This window comes from Elgaria multicarinata, chromosome 1 (genome assembly GCF_023053635.1).
Source record: "Elgaria multicarinata webbii isolate HBS135686 ecotype San Diego chromosome 1, rElgMul1.1.pri, whole genome shotgun sequence".
Lineage (NCBI taxonomy): Eukaryota > Metazoa > Chordata > Lepidosauria > Squamata > Anguidae > Elgaria > Elgaria multicarinata.
Genome location: NC_086171.1, coordinates 106,935,032 through 106,955,622, shown reverse-complemented (window position 1 = coordinate 106,955,622; position 20,591 = coordinate 106,935,032). Strand labels below are relative to the sequence as shown.

The window sequence follows — 20,591 nt, the reverse complement described above, 5'->3', positions numbered from 1 at the left end:
TGGCTAGCCTCGGGTGCTCTGTTCACTCCCTAACCTGTCCCTGCCATCCTCCGCAAAATACCTGAGGTGGGGGAAAACAACCACACATGTGGAAGCTGGCTGAAATTCGGGCACTCAGAAATGGATTTGGGGCCTGGTGTGCCCATCCGCTAGCAGTGCCCACCATACCTTGAAGCTGAATCTTCTTAGCAGCTATTGTGGTGGGGAGGTCTTAATAAAGACTGTGGCATGCAGGGAGCACGGTTTAACCCTTTTATGCCCCATTAAAATCTTGATGACAATCACTTTCTCCCATGGATGCTATTAGCTTTCAGGGCAGGGTGTGAGGGTCTGAGGGGATCTAGCATTGTGAGGAGGAGGGGAGAAAGGGGATGATTTGCCCTCTCTTTTTCAGATCCAAAAGCTGGTTTTCAAAAGCGAAGGGAAAATATCATATGGAAGAAATAGTGGGAACAGGTGGAAAGAAATCCAAGGGGGTAGTTTTACCCCGAAGACCCAGGGCCGGTGCTGCCATAGAGGCCACTCAGGCGGCCGCCTAGAGCACCAAGCTAAGAGGGGCACCGGGCACAGCGCAGCACTCATGCGCGTTGGCTGCGAGCCGGCCCGGCCCGAGGATTCAGCTGGGCCTGGGCGGGCGAGATGGCGCCTCGCGCCTGCCCAGCCAAATCAAAGCCAGGGACGCTGGGGTGGGGGTGGGGCGGCTCCACATTCGGACTTCCAAAATGCGCCTGGAAGAGAAAGAGAGAGAGAGAGAGAGAGAGAGAGAGAGAGAGAGAGAGAGAGAGAGAATGAGAACGTATGGGTGAATGGAGTGCATGAATGAATCCATGCGTTCATGCGTGTGTTTGTTTGGAGTGAGTGATGCTGAGTGTGTGTGTGCGCACGTGTGTGAGTTGGGGGGATGATTTGGAGGTGATATTGCTATTAAATAATGCATTTTAGACCCATAGACGTTCCTTTCCAATCTGTTTGCTATCATTGGCATGACGTATTTATTGTACTTTAAAATAAATTTAGCAGTTTCAAGTTTTGTGCTTCTTATTTTTTCCAGGAAACATATGTTCTTAAAAATCAAAGTTGGCATTTTTTTTGGGGGGGGGGGGTTGAGTGTGAAAGGAGCTCAACTTGCCTAGGGCACAAAATAGTCTGGCACCAGCCTGGCACCTACATCTTCCAACTTGTGCAAGTTCACACACTTTTAACCATTTTATGATGATGATGATGATGATGATAATGATGTTAAAAGCTTCAGTCTGGTGTGCTGCTTTAGAGGATACATTTCATGCCGAAGAAAATTATTCGGCACACCATTATTCCTTTCATTAGAGGGGTGGGACACACACAGGCAGGAAGCATCCCAGAGTGTGAAGGCAAATGGCAGTAGAGAATATGAGCTAATGTACTATCAATACTGAGTAACACATCAAAGGGTTAGAGAGCTCTTCTGCATTCACCAAACCCAATGTTCCCTCTTGAACTACCAGAATTCATTTGGGCCTTCTCAGAAATTGGCTTCTGCTTGACCTACAGCTTAGTGTGCACACTTTAAAAATCAAAGCCCTTTACTCTAGACTTCGGGCACTTACAGATTGAGCGTTGATCCTGGTGCAAGGCAGTCTAGGGCCAAAATACTCGTCATACCCAAGTTATAGGTGAAATTTCTAGAGGCCAATCGCTATTTAGCCTTCTGTGGCAAAGTTTTTTTTAATCTGCATTTGGTCTTACACTGTTCTTGACTATGAGAATGGTAGGTAGGTGGGCAATTCAGAAAGACATTTGCCCAGACAAAATATTAAAATGGTCCCACAGCCACAGTACCGCCTGCAATGTCCCTGAAACTGTATGGATTGGACATGCAGCCGTTTTGGACCTTCTGGATTTCTAATTGAATTCCTACCGCTAAAATGCACTTACATCAGGAATTCAGTGGCATTTCTAGTGCTTATGTTCTTGTTACTACTCTGCAAATCACTTATATTATTTTTATATCTGTTTAACTGTCACAACTTCTTCCAAAGAATGTTAGCACGCTTCTTTGTAAGAATTTTAGCACCCCTTCTGTTTCTTAGGGATCCTTAATCCCCCCACAGAGGGGAGATGTTTAAGTCTGTGTGTAGATTTGTCCAATATATCAGTTCCCCCTGACTGATGCTAAAGGGCTGTGTAGAGAGTTATATTGTAGTCCTAGGATTTAGTAGCACTGCAGTAGCTATTCACACAACTCCACGTGATGCTTGTATGCAATACCGACATTTGCATGTTGATTCAGTATGACGCTTTAACTTCGTGGGGCAGGTTTTTCAATTCACTTCTAAAACAGTTGTTTTATATAATGTATTATGCATGTAAAAGGGTATCTTCCACTTCTAAGAAAGAAAGAATTGAGCACCCCCTGGTGGCCAAAAAAAGACTGTTCACTTTAATGCATTTCTAAATATTTTCTTTTGACATCAGGATTTATTTATTTTTTACAGCAGGGTTGGGGTGTCTTCAGTCTTGAGTGATCTATTTTCCCTCCTATTATTTATTTATTTATTTAAAAATGTTTAAACTGCAAAGGAACCTAACAAGTATATAACAACAATAACATTAAAACTGTCCAATCGATAAAAGGTCTGTGCTGTTCTCAGTAGGCACATGGTGATGGCGGGGGTTTGCAAGCAAGCTTTTGTAAGTAGTGGGAAGAAAATTCTGCCAAAAATTCAGTTGCTTCTGAGTCGAACAGAGGAATATTAATGCATGTCTTTGGGTAGCCGAGGGTGCTAGAGCTGGAAGAGTGAAGGCAGTGCCGTCTTAACGCATGGGCACACTGGGCAGTTGCCCGGGGCCCCCACGAGCACAGGGGCCCCATACTAATCTATGCACAGACCAGAATTTAACACTAATTTTAACAGACACTGTTGTGGATTTCCTTAATGCGAACAAAATTCCACTATCAAACTGTCGTGGTCAGTCGTATGACAATGCCTCAAATATGTCTGGACGCTATACTGGATTGCAAGCACAGATTAATCAACTGAATGAGTTCGCCATGTATGTCCCCTGAGCAGGACACAGTCTGAACTTGGTGGGAGTAAAAGCGGCAGAGTGTTGTACATAGACTGTAAAATTCTTTGACTTTGTTCAGCGTCTGTATTCCTTTTTCTCTGCTTCTACAGTAATTTCATACTGTGCGCCTGTGCCATCTCTGTCAGTATGATTTACCTACTAAGTACCATTTTTGTGCTGAAATTTTTGTTTTTCAAGTTCAAGGCTCATGTTATATTGTCCAAACGTTTGTATTGATTAATCTTTGCTGTACGGCATGGTGTTTTTTAATGTCAAAACACTGATTTTGTTGGAGGTACCAATAAATATAAGTTTATTTTATCGATAATTTACATTTTTATTCCTGTGAGTGGTTGTGTAGGCAGGGCCCAGTGCATTGCTTTGCCCGGGGGCCTATAATGCTGTTAAGGGCCCTGAGTGCAGGTCATGGGCAGGGGCTTGTCAGGATATAAAAGCCTTGTTGCATCTTGGAGAGAGGGAAAGAGAACTGGGCGATGAAAGCTTAGTGCACATGCTTCAATTCCCCTTTCTCCAATATTGCTATGAACGAGCTATAAATGTGTAAACTCCGACTGACATCCACCGTCTCTTCTAGCGAGTTACTGGCTGCATCCTTTCCAATGTGAACACACCTTCCCTGACCCCGGTGATTGGACAGCCCCAGAATGAGACCCCACAGCCCATCTATCAGAACAGCCACCTTTCCAACAAGCCCACCGCAGGTAGGTCCTGGAAGAAAGCGACGTGTGGCAATGGTGCCCATAGACAAAGTTGAGGAAGCCCCCATGGCTACAGGTTACCTGGATCCGTTTCAATCAGGGCTCAGGTTGGGTTTTGGCATGGAAACAGCCTTGGTTGCCCTTTATGATGACTTATGTCGGTGGAGAGACAGGGGGAGCGTGACTCCTGTTGGTACTCCTGCATCTCTTGGCTTTCGATACCATTGACTATGGTGTCCTTCTGAGGCGACTATCTGAGCTGGGAGTGGGGCGGTATTATCCTTCACTGAGTGGCATGTTGAAGCACCTATGGCCTTCCTCATCTGCTCCTTGCCGGTAACCCTGCCCTGGCAGTCCTTTCCCCCACCCGTTTTCTCTCCTCCTGTATGGCACAGCTGGAGTCCATCTTGGTTCAGCAGGTGGAGAGAGAGCAAAGGCAGAAGGGAGTGGGAGGGAGGGAAGCAGGCTGGAAAAGCCACGGCTGCCTCCTCCCCTGACTCAGCAGTGGATTGGAAGATTCAGAATCTCCGTGTTGCAGCCTAGCAACCCAACCGTGAATTAAAAAGATCATGAATATTCAGTGGGCAACTGGGACAGATTCAGGTCATGATCTGGTTTCAGGTCCAAACTACTGTTGTTTTTTCCAGTGTAAGTGTGGGAGGGAAGGGGGGACCCCTTTGAGAGTCAGGGGCATGCAGATGAGTTGGGGGAAAAGATTGGAAAGAGGGAGGAAGACCCCACATCATCCACCAGCCATGTTTCCCCTTAAGAATGTCAGCACCCCACCGGATCAGACCAAGGGTCCATCTAGTCCGGCAGACGACTTTCAGCACTGGCCAGCCAGACACTTCGTTGCCAGCCGCTGTCACTCAGAGTCGCACTGCCATTGAACATTCACTTTATTTATAAACTGTTGTAGTCATTCTTCCAAGCATATGTGCTCAAGATGACACATGAGAATAAACAAGAATCGACACAATAAATAACTTTGTTGTGACTTCATGGACCAGTCCACGCTAGAGTTTTCTGTCAGCCGTTGCCACCCCTAGCTCCCCCAAGGTCGAGTCCGTCACCTCCAGAATATCATCCCTCCATCTTGCCCTTGGTCGGCCCCTCTTCCTTTTGCCTTCCACTTTCCCGAGCATCAGCCTCTTCTCCAGGGTATCCTGTCTTCTCATTATGTGGCCAAAGTACTTCAGTTTTGCCTTTAATGCCATTCCCTCAAGTGAGCAGTCTGGCTTTATTTCCTGGAGTATGGACTGGTTTGATCTTCTTGCAGTCCACGGCACTCTCAGAATTTTCCTCCAACACCACAGTTCAAAAGCATCTCTCTTCCTTCGCTCAGCCTTCCTTATGGTCCAGCTCTCACAGTCAATAGCCTAATAATAACCCCACTCAAAACAGCACCTAGCTGCTCTGGTCCAGCAAGGGAGACCCACGTTGGGGGCAGCATCTGTCTGCATCTCCCCCTCTACGTCATGATGCTCATAAGCTGTATTGGGCTTTTGATGTTTGTGGTTTGAGGTCAATGGGTGGATTCCAATGGGGCTCTTATGCCCCCATGAATTATTTTGCACCCCGCAGATACTGTTGCGCAAGCAGTGGGTCCTGCCAATTCCGCCGTGCGAGTGGGACCCATTTCCCCTTCTTCTTCTGTATGGCACAGCTGGATTCCAGCTTGCTTCAGCAGGTGGGGGGGTGCGAAGAGAGTGGGAGTAAAGCCAGTTGGAAAAGCCACGGCTGTTTGTTTTGCGGAGTTCCCCTTATGTGAGCTCTTCCAACCATTCCAGAAATGAGCATTTTAGCTCATTTCCAGTGGCCCCGGAAGCGCTAAATCTTCATTCCACAAGCTGTGGGTGCTGCTTGCGAATGGGAATTGGCGGGTGTAAGCAAGCGCCCCATTGGATTCTGCCCCAGAAGCAGAGTCACAAAAGTTTACACCCAGAATGGACAATGTTTTGGCCACTAGATGTTTTGGCCTACAATTCCCAACCTCCCTTCACATTGGCTATGCTGGCCTGGGCTGATGGGAGTTGTAGGACAAACCATATAGAGCAGGGGTCCCCAACCCCCGGGCCATGGACTGGTACCGGTCCGTGGCCTGTTAGGAGCCGGGCTGCGCAGGTGAGCTGTTCCGAAGCCATCCGCTCGCTCCAGCGTCCTGGCTTCGCTTTGGCCAGCCAAAGTGAAGCCAGGACGCTGGAGTGGGGGGGACGCTCTTACAGCTGCTGTGGGAGAGCGGCTTCTGGGTATGGCGACGGGGGTGGGGAGGCTGCCGCTGCTGCCACAGCTCTGCTCCTCCCTCTCAGGGACCAGGCGGGCGCAACCCTGGCCGTCGCCGCCATTTGCAGGCAGGGACCCAGCCTCCTCCCCTGGTCCTACCCCCCCCCCCCCGGGGCAGCTCTCTCCACGGCTCTTCTCCAACCCGGGGTAGGTCCAGGCCGGCCGCCGTAAGGTAGTTCCCGCCTTTATCTCAGCGAGTGCAACAACAGGAAGCAGCGACCTGGCTGCTTGTTTTCTTTTATTTGAACAAAATGAAAAATGTTTCCTGTGATATTTTTCATCTTAAAAACACACTTTTTTCAATTATCATTGAGAGTCTAGCTGCACTTCCTGTTTCTAATACAAAAACCAGGTATTAAAGGGGGTCGATTGTGTGAAGGCTTCCTCTCAACCCACCCACCCCCTGGTCCGTGGAAAAATTGCCTTCCACGAAACCGGTCCCTGGTGCCAAAAAGGTTGGGGACCGCTGATATAGAGGGCCGGATTCGTTGGACAGTTTTGTAAAATGGGAGCTGTTACCCAGCTGTTCCTGCACTATACATTGAGATTATTCTCCCCTGTACTGGCTGCTGACTGTTCTTTTTCTTCTCTTCACTCCCCCTCTGTTGTTGTTGTTGTTTTAGCAAAGTTTTTGGGGAAGGTCGGAGAAAGCCTTAGCAGGATTTGCTGTGTTCGCCCACCGATGGAGCGTTTCACCTTTGTGGGTATGTTACAGAAATGCATCTGGTCCCAGTCAGTTAAAAGTTGTTGCCTGCAGCATGGCTGCTTACTAGTAAAAAGTAGACGATCACACACACCCCTCCCGCTCCCACATCAGTTGATGAGAGGTATTGGAAAATTTGGAAGAATGTATAGTTAAACTCACTTTTGGGGTGACTGTCTGAGCTGGGAGTGGGACGCACTGCATTGCTGTGGTTCCGCTCCTACTTGGATGGTCGGCTCCAGAAAGTGGTGGCTGGGGAGATATTGCTTGGACTCGTGGATTCTCCAGTATGGGTTTCTGCAGACGTCAATTTTGTCCATCCGTCCATCCCCCGCTCCATGTTATTTAACATATACATGAAACCATTGAGTCGAGTCATCAGGAGTATTTGGAGTATGGTGCTAACAAGCAAATCTGTTTTGACACTCACCTCTGTTTCTCCTTTTCATCTTCATAAGGTGAGGCTGTGGATATGCTAAATCAGTTCCTGGCTGTGACAATGGACTGGATGCTAATAAACTCAGGCTCAATCCAGACAAAACTGAAATGCTGCTATTGGGTGTTTCTTCTCACCAGATGGAGGGGGTTCATCCTGTTCTGGATGGGGTTGCACTCCCCATGAAGGAGTCGGTTCATAGCTTGGGAGGTTCTCCTTGGACCATCTGTCATTTGAAGCTCAGATGGCCTCAGTGCCATGGAGTGTCTTCTTCCAACTTCAGTTGGTGGCCCAGCTTCACCCTTATCTGGACAGAAGTTAGTTTACTGTAACACACTCTATGTGGGGCTGCCTTTGAAGGCACTTTGGAAGCTGCACCTTGTGCAAAATGCAGTGACAAGACTGAGGGGACCAGGAAATCTGAATATATAACACCAATTCTGGCCCACTTACATTGGCCACCTGTATGTTTCTGAGCCCAATTCAAGGTCCTGGTTTTGACCTGCAATACCTGCCAGAGCACCTCTTCCAGTATGAGCCTTCCCATGTACAGCACCCGTCATCTGAGGCCTTTCTCTCAATGCCTCCTCTAGGGGAGGCTTGGAAGGTGGCAACAAGAGAGAGGGTCTTCTTGGTGGTAGCCTCCCAACTGTGAAATGATCTCTCCACTGAGGTCTGCCTGGGGCCAACATTGTCATCTTTTCGGTGTCAGGTTAACACTGTCCTCTCCTCCCTGGTATTTGACAGCATATGATGAGGGTGTTGTTTTATCTGGTCCCGGAACCTGGCACTGTGTCCCTGCATGCCTTGATGTGTGTCCGCTGCCCTATGTGTGGCTTGGCCCTTGCGTCCAGCCCTTCTTAGAGCCACGCATTTGAATTTCCATTGTTTTCCATTGTATTTTTTAATCTAAACCACTCTGGGTCCAGCTGCAGAAGTGTGCAATACAAATGAATGATTCCTTACTTGTGGCTTCCTTAATAAACACTCAGTTGGTGTACTGAACTCATGGGCAGGTCTGTTGGCTGGTCTTTTTGCCAAATCTAAATCTAGGATATGCTTTTCTTTCTTTCTTTTTCCTCTAGATGAAAATGCAAATTTGGGAACAGTGATGAGATATGAAGAGATTGGTAAGTGAGCATCCTCTAGGTGCCCAGGCAAAAGAGGGTGGGAAAAATGAGGGACGGGAAACTGATACTCTGTCTAGTGGCACAGGAGCAGGCAAATGAGGTCATGTCCAGTGAGGCAGTGGACCTGGTTCACATGACACAACAACCCATAGTCAGTTGCCAGCCTTGATTGTTTCAGGGTGGCTTGTCCTGATGTCCGAACCTGGCAGAGTTTCTTCAGTGAGGTTTGTTAACCACGCACAAGCCACTCTGAGAACCCAGGGCTTGTTGTTGGGTTGTTCATGGTATTGCTCAGGGTAGCTTGTTTTCAAAGTGGCTTGTCATGTTGTGGGAATCCAGCGCAATGGCTTGTAGCCTGGAAGCCGCCCCCTCAGAGCCGCTGTGGGAGAGCGGCTTCCAGGCCGCCGTCTGGCACCCCCCTTACCTTGGCGCTCTAGGCTGCTGCCTGAGCTGCCTCTATGGCAGCACCGGCCCTGGGTACCGTGCACACGCCAGCACACACCACTGCTGAAACAAGCCACCATGGTTTGTTTAAGCTGCAGTGGTCATGTGAACCAAGTCTGAGTCCTCCAAACAGATAAGCATCTAATATTGGATGTAACTTTGCAGTGTGAGGCAGCAGATGCTGCAGTGTGGGACGGTGACAGTAGAATTTAAGTAACTCTAGTATAGCTCTGGGGCATTCACAACATTTGCCATTGATTGTCAGCTTGCAGATTATATATTAAATCCGAATAGCTACGGATCACCATTTTAACCCCATTAAGATATAATTTGGAAGTCTCAGTGTGACAAGACTTGCTTCTTCTCCCTTCCCTCTGATGGCCAGACTGGCAACCCAGAGAGACACATTTCATTTCCCATCAAGCATTAGTGAACGCTATACATGGGCTAAATTCCAAGGACTGTTTTTCGTTGCCGTACAACTAAGAGGCCTGGGAACAGATGTAATCGGAATTGTACTGATCTAGCCAAATATGCTAAAAATCGTTAGTTTGTGGAAGAGTAAAATAAGATGTGGGAAAGGTTACAGGGAGCACCAGGGCATTCCCACTGGGGTCTCTGGTTAAGAAGCAACTAACTTTGGTTCTTATAGTCTTCAGAGATTTCAATCATTTAATTTCAATCATTTAAGCTTTCAAAGCATTGCTATGTGCAATAGCTCCTCCTTACACACACAGATATATGCTATATCAATATACTATATTCCAGCATGCTAGGTCAGTTTGGACCTGCAGAGAACATTCTGGGAAACAAATCTTTCTTTGACGTATAGTGGGCTGCCTTTCGGAATACTTGGGGTTTTTCAAAGATGGAATGACTCCTGGAAGTCACTTCCGCTGTCTAAGTGCCTGAAGCATCCTGTCAGAACAGACAAATAACAGACATCCTGTCCTGAAAGGGCAGGACACACACAACCAGTTTACCCAACAGTTCTGAGAATTGCAACACTCCAGAAGAAGCTCACAAATCAGTCCAGGAGCCACTTAGGGTAACTCCGCATGTGCAGAAGACATCTGTGCAAGTTCATGCACGTTGGAGATGCTTGTGAAAGGCAGCCAGGCCTGGAAAACAGAATGTGAGCAACGGCTCAGTGTCAAAGCCTCATCTTTACTTCCCTCTTTGGACAATTCTCTATTCCCAGGTCTTTGGGTCATGAGGAAAGAAATTGTCATCTAGGGAACAGTTGGTGTCTGTGTATCTGAAGGCCTGTGTATCTTTTTCTGCAGAACTCCGAATCTTGCTGTTGTGTGGAAGCGACTTGCTGGAGTCCTTCTGTATCCCAGGCCTATGGAATGAAGCTGATGTGAGTAGTTGCCCAGGAGAGGAGCAAATGCAGCCTGTGTTTCTCTCTTCTCTGCCGCTTGATCATTCCCTCACTCCATTTTCACACATCCCAGTAGCCATTGATTTAGCATAATATACTCACCCAGGACTTTCAATTGAGTTTTTAATGTCTGGGAAAGAGCAGACCGTCTGCCTGCTTCTACCCTCCACTTCATTTTGTGTGACACCTCCATGTTTAATTCTAACAGAGGTAGAGGGGCAGATGCATAGGAAGACGGGACTCTTGTACCTTTCACAGTGGCACCGAAGAGGAATTTCTGGCAGGAGGAGCTTGTCATGCAAGCAGCGACAAAATTTCAGATTCGAGTAGAGTTGTACTAAGGGAGATTCACGGCAAGGGCTTAAGGTCTGATCATGCACCTCATGAAACACCAAGAACATCATGGATTTTGGAAACATATCTTGTGGTCATTTGTTTTATACCTCATAAGAACTATAGTAATGTGAACAACATATACGAAGTTGCCCATATACAGAGTCAGAACACAGGTCGGCCTAGCTGACTGTTGCCTGTTCCGCTTGTGAGGGTAGCACAGAACACATACAGCACCTAGATGTGTTTAAAAAGACACCCAATGTTGAAATTCTGGGGTTAAACCATGGAAGTTCTGCGTGCAAAGCAGGATCTCTGCCACTGGGCTATTGGCCCTCCCCAACATAGGTCAAACCAGCCCCTCCCCCCAAGCTTTTGGAGCAAGTGGCTTATTTGGAATTTTGAGTAAATACTGTAGGCACCATTACAAAATGGCTGCCATTGAGGTGTCCTGCCCATTCACAAAATGGCTGCCATGGTGGATGTGGGGGTTGGGGCTATCACCAACACCCATTTAAGAGGAGGCACAGTGGAGAGGCTAAAAGACAAGTAACTCTCCCAATAACCTGAGAACAAAGCAGAGGTCAGGTCCAAACCCCAAAACTATCCCACTTAACCCACATTTTTCTATTCCATAACCCATTTCACAGAAGGCAAAATGGTGAGGCAAAAAGACAAGCAACTCACCCAAGAACCTGAGAACGACGCAGAGGAAACAACTCTTGAACCCAATTAATTGAAATGTCACCCCCAAATGAATTTACCCCAAATTGCAGGCACACAAAAACCACATCCCCCCCCCACACACACACCAGATCCGCACAGGTAACACACTCACACAACCTGCTGACCTCCTTTCTACCACCCACCCCTGATCACTGCCCCATTTCCTCAGCGGCTGATGGAACAGAGAGTGTCTAACTGCAAAGTACCTGTCCTGCCTTTTGGATTGTAAGCCTGAGGGCAGGGACTATTTTCTTTGCAAGACGCCTTGGCTGAAGAGCAGGGTAAACAATGCTTCGAGCAAATAAATATTGGCGAGGCCCCTGTGACAAGGAGCTTGCAGTTTAAATGTAACCAGTTCTGCTTTATGCACCGTTTCAAGCACTCTCCCTGCTCCATCTCATCATTCTTTCTATACCCCTGTCGCTCTGTGAGCTTGAGTGGCAGATCCTCCCTGGAGGAAGCCAGGCGGCTGATCCCAAGGGTGTACTTGAAGGAGATGTTCGAAGGGCGTCATCCCAAACCGCTGCATTAAGGAAGACACGGGCACATAACTTTAGCCCTAAATTTAGCATGAGGGCTTTGCAGAACCTCATATGGCTAGAAATCTTTCCAGAGCACTGCAGGAAATAAGGGTTTTTTAAAATAAAACAAAACATAAACCCAGTGTGCTGTATGCATAATAATAGCTACAAAACCCCTCCAGGCTTAGAGGCTCAGGATGTCAGTGTCACCCAGTAAAATGCAGCAGAAAAGCCCAGCCATCCTCCCAATTGGATGATGGAGGAATTACAGTCAGGCCTGTGCCAAAAAGAGAAACTCCTACTCTGCAGCCAAAAATAAAAACATGCCAATCAATACACTGTAGACAGATGTGAAGAAAAACACTACATTTTGCACATCCAGTTCCTGGATCCTGAATTGTTTAATTTTGCAGGTTTGAAAAACAAAGAAACCGGATTTGGGATTGCTCAGCAAAGATGAGTTAAAAGAGAGAGAGAGAGAGAGAGAGAGAGAGAGAGAGAAATGGCTAAGGTCCAATTCATTCATTACATTCAAATGAAGTTCATGCCTTAAAATGTGACTGTAACAAACAGGTCTTTGAAGCGCATACATCACACACATTAGAGATCCAGGCGTACAGTCAGTGGCATGCCTGGGTTGACTGCTTTGTTATGTGTTAAAAGAACCTTAGGGTCAAGTGGGCGTAGGGGTGGGGGTAATAGAGGTGCTTGACAAGAATGATGGGAGTTGTAGTCCAACACGTCTGCTGAGCGCCCATTTGGGAGAGACTGACCTGTGATAATGGACTGTACGCATTGCGTTTGCCTTTTTAATTCAAGTGCTGCGCTGCATTTGCTGCTGCTCTGTGCCTGCAGCCCAGCTGACGTGGGTTGGGACTGGTGTGTTGCACATCCTTGTTTGGGAAGAGGTCCCAGAATGGTGGCCTTGCAATCTCTTCCAGAATTCCAGGTGGTTGCTGGTTTATAGATAGGGGGGTGGATCTTCTAGATCACTGTGAATTAGTAGATGGGTAATGGAGACCCTGCCTCCGGCAGAACACTGGGAGAGAGGCAGCTCTGCAGAGAGAGGTTTGGGCCAGCCTGAAAGGAGAGCACACGCAAATCTGCCAACCCAGCCTCCCTCCCCTTCCTGTGAAGAGTCCTCACTTGCACGGAGCAGGGTTGAGCATTTCGCTAGGCTGAAACTGCGACACAAGAGTAGCGGTTTGAGACCTACTTTTTTTTTGGTGTGACGAGGCAGGGTAGAAGAAACGTTTTAAAAATAAAATAAAATAAAGTCTAGCGTGCCTCTTTCAGCCAGACGCAGAGTTTTGTTTGTGGTGGGGAGGGGTCCTCCCTCCCTGTGGGAAGTGATTAAAGCTGCTGGGTTGAAGCAAAAGGAAATAGGTTTGGATACATTGGCTGAACCGTGCTTTCTTGTCTCCAAGACAGGACAAAAGGGTCATCGGCAGGCGGGAAAGCCACAGTGGGTATCCTCTTATCAGCTGTTTTGTTTAGTTCAGGGAGAAAATTCTGCAAACTATTTGCCAAATAAAGGACTAGGCAATCAAGTTTTATCTAGCGGTTCTGGTAGGAAGCTGCCAACAAAGCAGGATTTGACAATTAGGACAAAGACTAAAGTTTGAATTTGATACACACTTATGCAGGAGTAAGTCACTTTGAATTCAGTGGGGCTTACTTCTAAGTAAAAACTAATAGATGGCACTGCAATCCTAAACACACTTAGGCCTTTGCTAGACCTACCTGAAAATCCGGGGGAGAGGAGGGGAGACCTCGCTTTGTGAATAATGCGAGATCTCGCCCTCGTTTACACGCAAGGCGCGACGACCTCAAGAAGAGAGGCGCCGCGCCCGCCATTTTAATTTTTTTTAAAAGAGACAGGAGCGCTCCAGTGACAACCAGTGAGTTTTTTTTTTAAATTGATTTCCCTGCTCCCCGCCCCCTAACCCCGATGGGCGTAGCTCCCGGCTTCGCGCAAGTAATCGCGCAGAGCTGGCTAAAGCCACGGAAACAGGCCATACGTTTGTGGTCTCGGGCTCAGCCCAGGGCCAAAGGGTAGGGCTGAATCCTGGGGCCACGGAGGGATGATCCCTCCCTGATCCCGGGATCCTCTGTGCGTCATCTGGACGCACAGGGACGATCTCGGGTATCAGCCCGGGATATAGCCTGGTCTAGCAAAGGCCTTACTTGTGGGTAGGTCCCCTTGAACTCAGTACAGTAACTGGGATTGTACTGTCATTCATTCTTTGTAGAATGAATGGCAGTCCACCCATCCCTTGCTGGAGAGAAAGCAGCATTTCAGACTTTTGCACTCCACATTCAACCTGGCAGGCTTCACTCCCTCAACTCGCTGTGCAGCACATTCCCATAACCCTTTTTGGGTCCAATTCTGTGCTGCGGGGTTGACACAGAAAGTTAATTGTTAAACTTTCCCGTGCCAACTGAAAGTTAAACAATTCCCTCCTTCCATTAGTTCTTCAGATTAGCTTTATTTCCCATGCCTGCATCATCAGGGATTTTTTTTTTGCCGGGGGGGGGGGCGAGGATTGTGCTCAGAGGATACGCACACATCCTCCAAGTCCAAGCGCTCCACCTCTCACATTCCCTTTGAGCTTTTCTGGACAAGGTTTTATTGTGCACTTTCCATGGCTCACTCACAGCTTTAGATGACACCATAACCCTCTAGTCTTGCTTCCGTTTTTAAAGAGCATTTTGGCGGGGCAGGGATGGCGGGGGAAATCCAGTATTTTATTTATTTATTTATTTATTTTGCTATCGTGAAATAAAGCGCAAGTCCCTACCGGTGTGCCTGTATTATTCTGCTGTACCACAGCACCACCTAGAGGGTATGTAGTGGAAAGTACAGAAAGGCAGGAGAAGAAAACAACTTCATGTAAAGCTCCGATCTTAATCCTGCAACAAAACCAGAAGAAGAAATAGCAGGTTAATTCGCCTTGTCTGTAAAAGCTCTTTATATAGGGTAGCTTTGAAAGAAGTGAGAATTATTCTTCCCATTGCTTTTTTTAAAAAAACAAGGGTAGAGAGATTCTTATCATTGGCCGACAATCTCTATCTTGCCTTAGCCCTCAATTTCAAACCCTCCTGCTCTTCATCGGAACATTCTCCTTTATCACTAGATATACAGTTATGCCACTGATCTATGGATGCTTCCAGACAGGGCTTTTGTCAGGCAGTTGATCTGTCTCATTCACAGACAACAATGCCTTCAACTTGTAACCCTCTCATATTCTCCCCAATGCTTCTTCCAGCTTTTTACTTTCCACAATAAAAATCTGCTAAGGAAGAAAAGATAGAGTAGCTACACAATGTGTTTTGTCTGGTAGCATTAGGCAGCATCGGCCTGAAAGCATCTTATGTTTTAGTTTCTCTTTCTCTGGCACGCACGTGCATGCATGTGCACCATAGCCTGCAATGTTGGGAGGGTTTCCTGCTCCCTAGGAGTCATCAGAATAAACATTGGCAGAGGAAATAGGATGCTCTTATCAGTGGAAGACGGAGGTTCCCAGGAGAGAGCAAAGATAAACTTGAAGTAAAGCAAGGCCAGGATCGGTTCTCTCAGGAAAGTTTCTTCTTGCAGAGCCAGGAAACAAGTGATAAGGGAAAGGATTCCCCCCCACTTAAGGCTAAAACCTCAACTTCCTACAGGAAATTCGGTCCATAATAGCCCAGCTTGTGTATTCTTTGGATACAGATTACAGAACAGGATTGCCACCGGCACTGAAGTATCGGTCCAAGTCTTTCCTTCCTCTCTCCACCCTCCCACTTCCCAAAGTTCTGTGCCTGGATTTAGGCTGCTCCCACACACACACACCCTGCAGCTGCTCTACTGTCTACCCGTGCCGGTAACTTCACAGAAACCAAACACCCAACATGCTGTAAAACACAGGAGGGGGAGTCATATGGCCCTCCAGTAAATGTTGGGACTACAGCTCCCATCAGCCCTTGCCAGTATAGACAATGGTGAGGGATAATGGGAGCTGTACTGCAATAACCTCTGGCAGGACACACACTCCCCAGCCAGGTTGTAAAAATATAGCCATCACAATGAGATTTGCCCATTTCTGTTTTTACATGTTGTAATTTGCAAGACCAGCATTTCTTTTCTTTTCTAGATACTGTCTTCAGGGTGTGTGTGTGTGTGTGTGTTGAATGTGTCCTGCTTTGACTGGTTAAGTATCCATGCAGGCACGTAGGTGGTTTACAGACTAGAGGTCTGAGGCAAAGCTAAGGGATAAGCAGTCCAACACAATACACAGTCCAAGAAGCAAAGTCAAACAGGAGTCCAAGAATCAGTAGCACAGAGGTTTGATCACACAACAGAGACAGGCCTGCACAGCATTATAACTGATAAAACAATGTTGTTCCAGCAATGGTTAGGTTGAAACTGAAGGCTTATATAGCCAGAGCTTCTAGAGCCCCGCCAAAGGCTCAGCTGCAAATCATTACAGCCCTCTGGCAAAAGTCCTACTTGTGAGGAGGGCCTTGCTCCTGAGGAGTCCTTTCCCCTTGAGGAGTCCTCCTTTTTAATCAAGCACTCCTTCTCAAAGGAGCCCTACTGGCCTGCCTCTTGAAAAGGCAACAACGCTCTCAGGGGCCAGGAGGTCGCTCAGCCTCTGCGTCAGAGGCAGAGTTGCTCACCACTTGCAGAGATGGACCAGCAGCCTGTGGCCACCACCACCGTTCAAGGTCCCACCCTTCTCCTGGTCTTCTGACATGGGCTGTTCTGGCGTGCTCTTTGTCTCTGGGAGCTCTAAGTCCTCCTCTGAGGAGGCTTCATTCAGTGGGTGCTTGACAGTGTGTGTGTGGGAGGGGTGTATGTGTAAATATGTATGTTTGCCAGGATTTTATCACACTAGTGCCACATTATGAAACAAAACCCTGGCTAAGGATGTACAGAGGAAAGAGTGGAATTATAGAAGCTGGACTTGATTTTCAGTGGGTCCCATTCATTTACAAACAAAGCAGGCTGCAGTTTCAGACACAGTGGAGAGTGGACCAGACCCCCACCCTGGGCACTTGCCAAGCGCAGGATTTGCACCCACCCTAGTTATGTCCTCAATTGCACCCTTTACTTTCTCCCATATAAATGATTAGCTGCACTTCCTTCCTATGGGAACAAGTAAAAGGCTACACTTGGGGACACTTTCAAGTATGTACTGTAGGTATGCCCTAAGTATGGACTGCAAGTATGCCCTAAGAGTTTATATTCCTGTCTTTCAAAGACTTTCTGGAAAGGTGAGAGAAAGAATTCAAATTAGAAAGAAAATCAAGTGTGCGAAATGCAACTTCACGGGAAATCAGTAATTCAGGAGCTTATTTACGTTTAGAAGAAACTAAGCAAGAATTCTTTTCCTGCTTCTAAAGAATTACTTTATGTCTTGTGACAGATGGAGGTGATAGTTGGGGACTTTGGCATTGTTGTTGTGCCACGAGATGGTGCTGACACAGACCGGATCATGAACCACTCCTCAGTACTCCGCAAGTACAAAGTAAGCCCTTTGCAGTATTGATAAATGAATATTTTGCAAATGGATATAAAGCTTTTCTTGCCCCTGTCCTTCCCTGCTTCCCTTCTCTTCTCATCTTTGGCATCTTTTGGGTGAGATGACTGTTGATGCTACTTGTAACCGTGGTTGTATCATGTAATCACAACAACTTGCTTTGATTGTCAAAGGAAAATAGTAAGCCTATGCGGCAGGGTCTTGCTATTTACTGTTTTACTCTGTACAGCACCATGTACATTGATGGTGCTATATAAATAAATAATAATAATAATAATAATGTGCTGCATGTCCGATAAACGGCATTTTCACACATGCAGCTTTATGTTATTATTTCTGCAGTTGTAAGGAGAATGAGTGTTTGCATCAAGAATGCCTCTCTCCTCTTTTTCTTCTGCAATGAAAATGATAAGACTATCTAAGCAGACAATGCCCATTAAGAACGTATATATTTCCTGTCCGATTTCAACCAGATTGTATCAAAGTCATGAGGAAGTTATAATTAAGAATCATGATTAGTTCTTGCACATTGATCTGTTATGGTTGGGCCTTCTGAGATTATTCTAGGCCAATGGGTTCTCAACAAGGGGGGAATTCCCCCCCCCGGGGGGGAATTTTAGAGTTCCGGGGGGGTGGAATTGGGACCACTATTCAGCAAAGTATGATGTCCTGTAGATTATATCTTCCTACACATGTTATTAAAAACGTCCCAGAAAAGTGTCATGTCGTCTGCAAAAGCCAGGCCTTTGCTCTCTTTTCCCTCCCTCCCTCACAATCCTAGAAGTTTCAAGCTTCCCATTTAAAGGGGCAACGCAAGCATGGGAGCTGAGAATGTAAAAGGGGCCATGGTTTGCATAGCTCCTTGAAATGGGACGAATATAGAAAAAAATAAAAGATTTTCAATATTCTATGCATTTTATTTGGAATGCACCTTTTGAGTTAGACTATCATGGGAAGGGGGGAATTATATTCTGAACAATGGTGAAAGGGGGGAATGGAGCAAAAAAGATTGAGAACCACTGTTCTAAGCGTATGGAGTGGGGGGTGGAGCAACACCTTCTTCTCTTTCTTTACTATTTTGACCATTTAAGGCAGGAGGGGGTAACTTTGGGAGGTCTGGGGTCCATTTTAGTTTCCTCAGATCTTCCCCTCCCATGAGCTGCCCTGCAGAATTCCTCGGGGCACTAATGGTGGTAGCAAATAATATAACAACAATTTGCTGTCGATTTTCAGCAGCAAACTGCTACAGAATGCAATGCTGGGCAAATTTAGCTTGTTTCTAGCTCCTTCCTATCTCTCCTCTCTCATCTCACACTACTGCCCCGCTCGTGCTCTTCGCTCCTCTGATGCCATGTTTCTCGCCTGCCCAAGGGTCTCTACTTCCCATGCTCGGATTCGTCCCTTCTCTTCTGCTGCCCCTTACGCCTGGAACGCTCTTCCAGAACATTTGAGATCTACAAGTTCAATCGCAGCTTTTAAAGCTCAGCTAAAAACCTTTCTCTTTCCTAAAGCTTTTAAAACTTGATGTTGTTCTGACTTTATACTGTTAGTTTTACCCTACCCTGTGCCTGTTTACCCTACCCAGTGCCTGTTTGCATTCCCTTCCCCTCCTTCTTGCTTTACTATGATTTTAGTAGAATGTAAGCCTATGCGGCAGGGTCTTGCTATTTACTGTTTCACGCTGTACAGCACCATGTACTTTGATGGTGCTATATAAATTAATTATTATTATTATTATTATTATTATTATTATTATTATTATTATTTTCTGATCTGTGGTTCTTTTGCTGGTGGTGGTGGTAGGTAGTGGAAATTTTAGCAGTGCAGGGGCCAGGGAGCCACATGCAGCTTGTGGGCCACGTGCTGCCCACCCTGATTTATCGGAGAGAGTTTCTGGCGTGAGGGTGCCACCACTAAAAAAGGCGCTGACCCTCATGCTTGCCAATCTGACCTCAGGGACAAGTATGATGTTTCAGCGCAGGGCATTGCCTGATCATCTCATTGGATGGGGAAAGGCCTCATGTCAGTGTTCTGTCAATGCTTCCTCCACAGAACAATATCCTGGTTGTGAAGGACGACGTGAATCACCCCATGGCCATTGTCAGTTCCACCAAAAGCAGGTGCGTGAGATGGGGGTTGGGGAAGGGGCCCTGTTGATGAAATGGGAACTCTCCCCAAAAGGCACGTTTCCACAGGTGTTTGATTGCAAAGGCAACCATCTTTTCAAGGCAATGTTTGCTAACAACTCGGAGAATGGGAGTAAACAATATTTTGCTTGTTTGTTTTGGACTACCTCCTCTGTCCCTCAGCAGGGACTGCAGTCCTTGGTACAACGTTCCTGTAGCCCACCAGTGTTGCTAGACTCCCCTCCTCCTCTTTTATGACGACAAGCCAATTAAAGTGTTCGTTAGAACTGTAAGGGTAGAGCTTGCACACGTTTTTCCTTCCTTGTTTCCACAAGTACCCAAAAAGTCTAATGCCCACCACAGCATGGGTGGGGATTGCATCCTTGAATGCAATTTACCCCAGGAACTGCTGTTTGTATGGACTAGCTCCTGTTTGTGTCAAGGAAAGAAGAATGGATCATGCTGTCAAAAATCCCGTTCCGCTCCCGACATCTAGCTGGTGCTGGTGGAAGACATGTTGAAAATCGTGAGCAGGCGGGGGGAGTCCTGCTACTCTTAGATGCCCTTTTTCCTGGGGTTTCCCCCACTTCTTCCTGCTTTTCTCCTCTTCAATCTCTTTCCAGAAATGAGCCCAGCCCTGGGAATAACGTCCCATCCATCAAATGGGTGGGCTGGCCTATGCACCTTGTTGAGTGGCCTATGCACCTATGCACCTTGTTCAGCTTCAATGTGAGCTGATTCATCCCTCATCCCCTCTGCTCTTCCTCCTACAGACTGGCTCTTCAGCACGGCGACGGGCATGTAGTGGATTACCTGTGTCAGCCAGTCATCGATTACATCCTCAAGGGTCAGCTCTACCTGAATGCCTCTGGTTAAAGCTCCCCTGGCATCGCAACAAAGCAGCCCTATCGCTCCACTTTCCTGTGGTTGTCCATCACAATTCTCTCTTTCTCATGCTCTTTTTTCTTTTTTCACTGCCTCTTGCGTGCATCTGCCTGTTGCGCTCTGACGTTACGTCCCCACGACCCTGAGTGCAGGGAACTGCATACGACACGACAGCCAACCAAGTACATACAACTCAAGCAATCCCTTTCCCTCTGTAGTTCAGAGGGAAAACAGCAAAGAGAGTATCAGGTACCATGTGCCTAACGGGGGCAGGTTCAGTGTCTACCTTCCCAGCATGCCTCAGGAGCCAGGAAGGTGGGTTTCTTTTCTT

General features: G+C 47.0%; 1 protein-coding gene across 1 annotated transcript in view; it reads left to right on the top strand.

Annotated features, from left to right (window-relative positions):
* NMNAT2 (nicotinamide nucleotide adenylyltransferase 2) overlaps positions 1-20,380 on the top strand; it is an 86,673-nt gene extending 66,293 nt beyond the window's left edge. Inside the window, exons 5-11 of the mRNA XM_063134639.1 lie at positions 3,644-3,770; positions 6,674-6,754; positions 8,275-8,319; positions 10,050-10,126; positions 17,136-17,237; positions 19,302-19,369; positions 20,149-20,380. Of these exons, the coding sequence (XP_062990709.1) occupies positions 3,644-3,770; positions 6,674-6,754; positions 8,275-8,319; positions 10,050-10,126; positions 17,136-17,237; positions 19,302-19,369; positions 20,149-20,251 (603 nt within the window). The 3' untranslated portion in view covers positions 20,252-20,380. The remainder of the gene's footprint in view (positions 1-3,643; positions 3,771-6,673; positions 6,755-8,274; positions 8,320-10,049; positions 10,127-17,135; positions 17,238-19,301; positions 19,370-20,148) is intronic.
* The last annotated feature ends 211 nt before the right edge of the window (positions 20,381-20,591 follow it).